Source organism: Hippocampus comes, unplaced genomic scaffold, assembly GCF_001891065.2.
Source record: "Hippocampus comes isolate QL1 unplaced genomic scaffold, H_comes_QL1_v1.1 scaffold41, whole genome shotgun sequence".
Classification (NCBI taxonomy): Eukaryota; Metazoa; Chordata; class Actinopteri; order Syngnathiformes; family Syngnathidae; genus Hippocampus; species Hippocampus comes.
This window is the reverse complement of record NW_017805153.1, coordinates 2,225,233-2,233,630: the sequence shown is the minus strand read 5'-3', so window position 1 is coordinate 2,233,630 and position 8,398 is coordinate 2,225,233. Positions and strand designations below refer to the sequence as shown.

The 8,398-nt window shown below is 44.0% G+C and overlaps 2 protein-coding genes across 2 annotated transcripts; one reads left to right on the top strand and one right to left on the bottom strand.

Annotated features, from left to right (window-relative positions):
• Positions 1–321: 321 nt before the first annotated feature.
• lmod3 (leiomodin 3 (fetal)) lies at positions 322–4,468 on the top strand. The gene is made up of 3 exons (XM_019868482.1): positions 322–743; positions 864–2,438; positions 3,053–4,468. The coding sequence occupies exons 1-3, from the start codon at positions 459–461 to the stop codon at positions 3,098–3,100; spliced, it is 1,908 nt and encodes a 635-aa protein (XP_019724041.1). The 5' UTR covers positions 322–458; the 3' UTR covers positions 3,101–4,468.
• A 623-nt stretch (positions 4,469–5,091) lies between these two features.
• Positions 5,092–8,352, bottom strand: LOC109514987 (PRA1 family protein 3). The gene is made up of 3 exons (XM_019868487.1): positions 8,077–8,352; positions 6,990–7,207; positions 5,092–6,041 (listed from the first exon to the last, which is right to left on the bottom strand). Exons 1-3 carry the CDS (start codon positions 8,256–8,258, stop codon positions 5,866–5,868), a joined length of 576 nt encoding a protein of 191 aa, XP_019724046.1. The 5' UTR covers positions 8,259–8,352; the 3' UTR covers positions 5,092–5,865.
• Positions 8,353–8,398: the final 46 nt, after the last annotated feature.

Genomic DNA, 8,398 nt, shown 5'->3' with positions numbered 1-8,398 from the left:
AGAGATTTACAATCAAAGATGAAAATGCGAGCATTCCTGAAAAATAGTGTGCCGCATAAAATGACTTTGAATCATGGTCTAAAAAGATTGACGGGAGATGGGATGAATAGTTTTGTCACATTTTTGTCATGCTCCTGTTGTAGGAGCTTGATCAGGCATACGAAAATTGTCCACCTGCTGCTGTCGGTCTTGCTGATTTCATTTGCCCGAAGCAACTGTCATCCCAAAAGCCCCGTGAGGAGGGGCTGAAAAACGACCGATAGCATGCCTTTCGCCCCCTACTTGTCTTGCCGTAAATATCACCCGTGCGCTTTTTTTAGACCCCACATGAGGCAGAAGCGGAGCAACTCCAGCTCAAGTCAGTCAGAGGCTTGCCAGTTTGCTGTGCCCTGCGTCAGTATCCTGACAGAACATTTAGCATCCTTTTGACAGAATTTGAACTGAGAACGCAACCAGAGATGTCCAACAGAGATACTGAGGATGTCAATGAAGAGGACATTGATGAGGATGAAATCCTTGCTATGCTCTCGCCCGAGGAGCTTAAGGAGCTCCAGAGTGAAATGGATATTATGATTGCTCCAGATGATAGCGTTCCAGTTGGACAGAGGCAGAAGGACCAGACAGAGAAGCCGCCGACTGGAACCTTTGACCACAGATCCTTGGTCGGCTACCTCTACTGGGAAAAGGAATCCAAACGTATGCTTGAGGAAGAAAGAGTGCCGGCTACTCTGCTACCCAGTGAGGTAAGAGGCCACCAGACTGCCAAAATAATGTAAAAAAAACAAGTTTTCGCACAAACATAATCGTAGTACTTGGGAGGACACGGCGCTAACAATGTTGGTCCCCTTGGTTGTCTTCATCAGAAAACAGTGAGGCAGGAGGCCGAAGAGAAAGAAGACGTCAACACTGTGGAAGATGGGCACGATGAAGCCCCTGAAGTGAATGAGGAAGTCATTGAGGAAAAAGCTAAAGACGGTTCGAGAGAAAGGCAAATATTTGATGAAGCAATCGAGGGAACCGTGAAGAAGGAAATCGTCAACAGCGTAAAAGAGGGCAATGGCCCAGACAAAGAGGTCCATGAGAAAGACAAAAAGATGAATCCAAATAAACACGAAAATACGAAGACACTATCTGACAGCACAGAGGAGGAAGCAGCAGGCCGGAGAGACGGAACGGCAGAAGTTAAAGAGGACAGTAAAACGACGGAGTCTTTGCCTCCTCAAGACTTACTCGCAGATGCAAAGTCGACGGAGCCCGACGACAAACCCCAGCAGAAAGAGGGGACAAAAATCAACAAATTAAAAATCCCCAAGCTGGCACTGAACAACATCAAAATGACATCTCGACCATCAGGAAATGAGACAAACTTGGAGTCGACACTTGATAAGATCCGGAACAACAACTCTTCTGTCACTGAGGTCAATCTCAACAACATCGAAAACATTCCCAAAGAGATGCTCCTGGACTATGTCAACGCCTTGAAGAAGAACAAACACGTGAAAACGTTCAGCATCGCAAACACGGGTGTGGATGAAAACATTGCGTTCAACTTGGCCAACATGTTACGCGAGAATCGCAGCATCACAACGCTCAACATCGAGTCCAACTTCATCACGGGAAAGGGAATCGTGGCCATCATTCGATGCCTCCAGTTCAACGAGACCCTCGCCGAGCTGCGATTTCACAATCAAAGACACATGCTGGGTCATCATGCCGAAATGGAGATCTCGCGCCTGCTCAAGGCCAACAACACCCTCCTGAAGTTGGGCTACCATTTTGAACAGCCAGGGCCGAGGATGGTGGTGACTAATCTCTTAACCAGGAATCTGGACCGCCAGAGGCAACTGAGAAAAGAAGAGCAGAAGCAACAGCAGCTGAAGGAGCAGAGGGAGGTCATGCAGATGTACGAGAGCAGTCTCAACCTGCCTCCGGGTTTACTCGAGATGCTGGGGTACATACCGCCCCTGGAACTCCTACAGAAACATGGGCTTGTTGCGCCCCCAAAAGAACTGAATCGTGTGCCCCCAAAAGAGCTGAATCGTGTGCCCCCAAAAGAAGATGGGGGAGAAAGAGAAGAAGAACCCGGGCCCCCAAAGCAGCTCAAGCACAAGAGAATTCCCAGACAACCAAGTGCCGAGCCCCAAAACCCACTGAGGGACGTCCGGCTGAAGAAAACTCCGAAGAAACGCGACCACTTTCAGGAGCTGGACCGCAGGGAAGCCAGTCGACAAGAGCGAGCAGGTTTCCAACTGAGGAAGGCTCCCAAAGTGAAAGAGTCGGTCACACAAGCGGCGGCGGATGAAAAAGCAAACCTGAAGGATGTCATTAAGACTTTGAAACCGGTCCCTCGCAGGCGAGTGCCACCGAAGGTTGATCCCACACCCCGTGATGAGCTCCTCAATGAGATCAAGAAGAGTAGCGTGGCCTATCTTAAATCTGTGAGTATTGCCGCTGGGTGATAAATAATCCTCATCAGACATTGAACAAGGAAGTACCAATTAGTCCTTTTAACTCAAACATCTTCATCAACGTCGTCCATCTCGGGTGAGAAGGTGGTCCCACATTCTTCCAATGGCAAATGTGTCCAAAGCATGCATTCAAGCCTTACCACTGGATGGAATCCTTTGCGTTATGCAGAGTGGGCGGGCACGAGCACAAATTTAGACTCGCTTCATAAAAGCCACCGTATATCAACGAAAGCTAAAGAAAGCCTTTCGGCCAGGGTGAGAGTACCACCCCCAACAGATGCTTTTCTGGATGTAAATACAATACAATGCACCCATCGCTTTCCGTCCAGGGTCGTATGAAAGCGGAGCTGATTTAGGATGAGAGGAGGGCCGCCTGCTGGACTGATCACCTGTCAATCACGGGACTGACACATAGAGACAGCCATTTTTATTGAGAGAAATGATCCGTCGAGTTTTGGCAGAGCTACATCAAGCACCCAATGTGCTATGATCACACTACTTGGAATGTATGGCGTGTGTAAAGTATGACCTTCTTAATGGAATGCCACGCAAACTTTAACACAAATGATTTCCTTTGCTTGCAGGTGCCACTCCCTAAAGCCCTGGAATCAAGTGAAACAAGTCTCACCTAAGGCAGTGACTTTTCTTGATATGTGTTTGACACCTACTGGATTTGGGAAAATGAAGTGTCCACTGAGAAAGAACCACGTGTTCACACACATAGCGGCTGGCTGTTGTTCACCCATGTTTCACAAAAGCCAATAATGTGTGGTATGTACAGTTGAAAGCAATCATTGGGAAAAAATGATGGAATCATTTGCTGATGATCAAATGACCATTCAAGGCTAATCGCCGATGTTCCATAAAACAACTTTTATTCAAAATGCCACCCTTCTGGCTTTAAGAAACACTTTAAAAAATGGTTGCAGTCAGTCACAATAATGTTTGGAGCAAGAAGAGGGAAAAGTACAGAATGGCTCAAAAACAAATACCTGCATCAGGTTGAATCTGCTATTTAGTCAGCAGTTGAAAACGTGGCGCCGACATGAGAGATGTCAGTTGGAACAAAGGAAATAATTATAACATTTCTCCAAGTAGGTATTTGTCAAAGCATCACGACAGAAAACTCACAGCAAATGCACACCAATGGTCAATGACAAGGCTAGAAACAAAACAGAGTATTGCTGCTGTAGTGTTGTACGTTTTTTTTCTTTTATTCTCAATGATTCATTAATTTTGTCCTCAGAATTGAACGGTTGCATTTTTTATTCTACTTGCTCTAAAAATATATGACTGAGTACAACAATTTTTTTTTAATTGCTTAAAGGCGGAAGGATTACATTTTGAATAAAACGATTTTGTGGAACCTGTGAAACTTGTGATTTTACTTTTTCTGATCATCCTCTGGGAGCAGTGATTCCATTTTTTTTAATTTTATTTTTTTGCCAGGGGTTGTATAGAAAACACATGGATTCTTTTCTTTCTCACTGTCTGACATTAAACCAGACTAAACTTTTCCTGTTCTGTATCGTAGTCAATTAGGATTACCGAAATGATTTCTATTTGCTAAAAGCCTGAAAAATGAGATTAAAAAAAAAAAAATTCTTTCATTACTGTCTTCGAAGTCAAAAATTTACATACAGTAAATGATTCCTGCACCTTTGAACAATTTGGGACAACACACATTATGATGTCACGTCATTGAAAGCTTCCGGTGAGAGGCAGCATCGTGTGATGGGGGTGTTTGGCAGCAGGAGGGACTGGTGCGCTTCACAAAAAAAAAAGACATGAGGAAGGAACACTATGTGGAAATTCTGAAGCAACATTTCAACACATGAGCCAAGAGGTTAAGGATTGGGCGCAAATGGGTCTTCCACAAGGACGATGACCCAGAGCAAACTGGTCCCAAAATGGCTTCCAGATATGCTTTGGTATGGCCATAACAAACCCTTGATCTCAGTCCTATTGACAATTTAGGGGCAGACCTGAAAAGGCATATGCTCGCAAGGCAGCGTACAAACTTGGCTCAGTTCCACTAGTTCTTTCGATGGGGTAAAATGTCAGCTGTTGTGAGAAGGTTGTGGTAGGAAATCCAAAGCATTTGACCCAAATCATACAGTGACAGTAAGAGGCAAGGGACAAAATACTAATGACATACAGTAGTACTCCTGACTTTGAAAAAAAGCCTTTAAAAATTGGTCTAAAAAATATTTTGTTTATTATTCTGGCATTTCGCAAATGGAAATAATGTTGATGATCGAACTGACCTACAACAGGAAGAGTTCAGTCTGATTTCATGTCAGACAGTAAGAAAAAAATATCCATGTGTCTCAATATATGGTGTGACGTCAACTTCTGGTTCAACTGTGTTTTACAGTGAAATTCAAAGTTTTCAATATTTGCACCCCGAAAACAGCTGAACACGTGTACATTTATTCAGAGGGGAGCCCAACTGTTTAATGCTTATTTAACACATATTGTGTGCCAAGAAGGCTTACATTTACTAAATGCTGGATTAGTTGTGGTTTTGCATTTGCCAATTAATAAACAATCCCACAAATGCAACGACTGCATACCATTCATAAAGCGATGAGGAAAAAAAAAAAAAACAACACATCATTAATTGGTTTCGACAGCCATGTTTAATATTTGGATCTGTGCTCACACCATGGAAAAAGTCACATGTAACAGAGGACAACACGTTCCATCCATCTGAAGGCCTTTGTGCACAAACTGGGCAGTCGACATGCACTTGCGTGCACCCACAGCCATTGCATTCATAATATAGCCGAAATAATAGACACAAACAGCAAACCTATACATATTAGAGTCGAACAAAGCTGAAAGAGCCATTCCTTTTCGATTGCACAGGGAAGATCGGTGGAGATACTCCCAAGCTAGTCTTTGCTTTCAGCACACGGTCACACAGTCTGAAAAATTGTTCTATTTATACTCAGGATTACTAGTGAGAACACATGTACACCAGAAGCGCATTGGCCTTGGATCAGTATTTGTAAGGCTCCTGAAGTAACAGAATGGAAGCTTTGCTTTGAAGAAGTCAATCGGTGTTTCTTACTATAGATAAGAAATAAAGTCTGGCAATGGCCGTGACAAAGCAGCGCGATTAAGTCGACGAGGAAATTACCCAAGCTGCGTGCCAAAGAAGCCCAAAATCAGCAAGGGGATGAGTGTATTTTTAAATCCTCAGACATGGGAATGCTCGAACCTTTGCTGCCATTTGTCTTTCAACTGTGATTTTGCAAAGCGTTTGTACACATTTGAAGGAGTGTGCTCATCTAACTAAAAGCAAACGGGAAGAGCGGCGGGCCCAAAAGTACAAATGTGATTCTACTTGTGGCATGCGGGATGATGGAGCAGACTTCCCTTTGCTCCGATCTTACTGCTTCAGTTTGCTCTCGATAAAATCCTGCATTTTGTTGACTCTCTCCTCCTGCTGATCCAAGAGATCCATGAGGACGCCCATCGGAGTCTTCTTCATCCCAACAACTTCCATCTTGTTCTCCAGCCTGTTCTTCATGTTGCGCAGTCTCAGGGAGGCGTGGATGAGGATTACTGAACAGCAACAATAGGAAATAACACGAGTTTCAAAACGTATGTTAAAGACAACTCTTTTTACACGTAGATATTCTTTGCTGGAAATAATAAGTGACAGAGAGAGCGAGACACACACATGCAGGTGTTAGTCGATGTGGCAGATCGCAAAGGCATGACATCAGTCAGTAAATGCGGTTGTGTCCACACCGAGAAACCATAGCAATCTGTAAACATGGGGCGGTGGGCAGGCCGCCTGGGACGTGATCACGCTGGCTCCAGCGGCATGTTAAAGCTCTAATGTTCGCTTCAACAGTCATATGGAGTGAGAGACAAAACTAAAACTGGTGAAATCTGTCATCTTTCAGAAGAGAATACTCGCCAGCGTAATTTATATGCTCTCTTTTCATTGAACAGTGAGTCAGAGTGAGCGTTTGGAAACTTATTCAGCTGCGGCAAAACCTCAGTTATGCTTCCCTGTGTGAGTCATACGGTAGAGACCTTACGTGAAAACCATCAGTAAGCCAGCATTGGCCAACTCCGATATATTAAAACAACAACGTGTGTTGTGATTTAGAACAATTTTTAGTCCAAAAGGATTTGGCTGAGGATTTGCAGTAACGTCTCTGCATACTTCAAGCAACAGTAAAGAATTACTTGGATTATTTTGGCTCCCCCTACAGTTTTGCAGTGTGCCTTACTTTTCCTCAAGAGCATCGTTCAAGCAAACATATTTTTTTTCTCTGCCGATATTACACGTGTCTGTACGTCCATCATTTTCATAGTTGTCAACATGTGTTGAGTATCCAGTATCTGAACAACTTCACGGTGAAGGAAATGGAGGTGACATGGTGAGAGGTTAAAAAGAAGTCATTCCAGTGAAACACGTCAATATTAAAAAAAAGAGAAAAATAAAGTCGGATCATTTTAGTGGGCAGCAATTTTGTATATTTGTATGTAAAGACTTACACAGCAGAGGGAAGGTGATGCCAAAGATGAAGACCATGACACCGCCGCACAGCGACAGCAGGAGGTAACTGGTGACCATGACGCCGATAACAAACAGAGTGGGGTTCTTCCTCTTGAAGTTCTTGATGGTGGCTTGATTCTCTCCGGCCCACACGGAGCCCATGAATACCAAGGTCACGACAGTTCCTCCAAGAAACATACCAAGTGGGTTCAGGAACCTGCGAAATGGACCGTAGCATTATTTTAGCCATTTAGGTCAGTATTTTTAAACAATGTGCTGGTGCTCAATAAGTGCAGCAGCAAAAATGGTTCAGTGCTGCAAGCAGACAGGAATTACAAGGTCAGCATTCTGAGGAATTGGTCTGAAATATTCAAAGTAACTACACTTGTGAAGTTCGGTGTTTGACTCCACCTTGATTGTCTTTATGTGCCCAGTTCAGGGTGTGTAAACCGCCTCTCGCCCAAAGTAAACTGGAATCGGCCTAATCTAATACCAGTTTACCGTGACTCCTCAAGCACAATAGAAAATGCGTGTAGAAATGGATATTCAAATGAGAAAAATCAAAGTACCTTTAGCCCTGAATGAACATTATCAAACATCAAAGGATGCAAAGAGGGTGTAGCACATTTCCAATATGATTGAAAGCACGTTCGAGCTTCAATGACACGCATACGTGTCACTTGATCAGATGCGGAAATGGTAATTGCTGCAAAATTGTTCAGCAAAATGTTCTTTATCTCTTGGAAGTATATCTCGTTTTAGCTTGAACACTGGTCTACTTGACAATTATTGTTATTATGGTGGTACAATACTTTGAGAGCCCAGGATTGTAAAAGGGTGGTACTTGGTATCGAGTTTGACAACCACTAAACAGTAATGATCGTATTTGTGACTGTCCGACACAGAGCATTTGCGACACAAGCATGCGAGGGATTACATAAATGAGCTCCAATGAATTGTCCATCAGGCGCGCAGGGCACTCAGCGCGGCCACTTAAATCATCATGGGTGTGAGTCTACAAAAATAAAAAAGTATGCATGCTAAAAACTCGCCACCCAAGCTAGTCTTGTGTTCGCTGGTACTAACCCAACGATGAGGAAAACCACCACAGCCGCGGCGAAGTAGTTCGTCTGGTAGTACATTAAATTGCTGATAACTCTGTTATTCCACTTTGCCACATCTCCAAACTCTGGTTTGGCGAAGCGCTCCGTTCCCGGATAGAAATCATCCCACGTTCTGAACGGTGCAAGCTCCATTTTGGCTGCCATGACGTCAACGTGAAGTCGGGAAGTGCACAGCTCACATCACAGAAACTGCGACGCTGCTGATGTGTGACGGGTCAGCTGATCACTGCCGTTTCCAGTAGGGGCAGTTGGACGTGACGCCAAACTCTCGCGATAATTAAAGG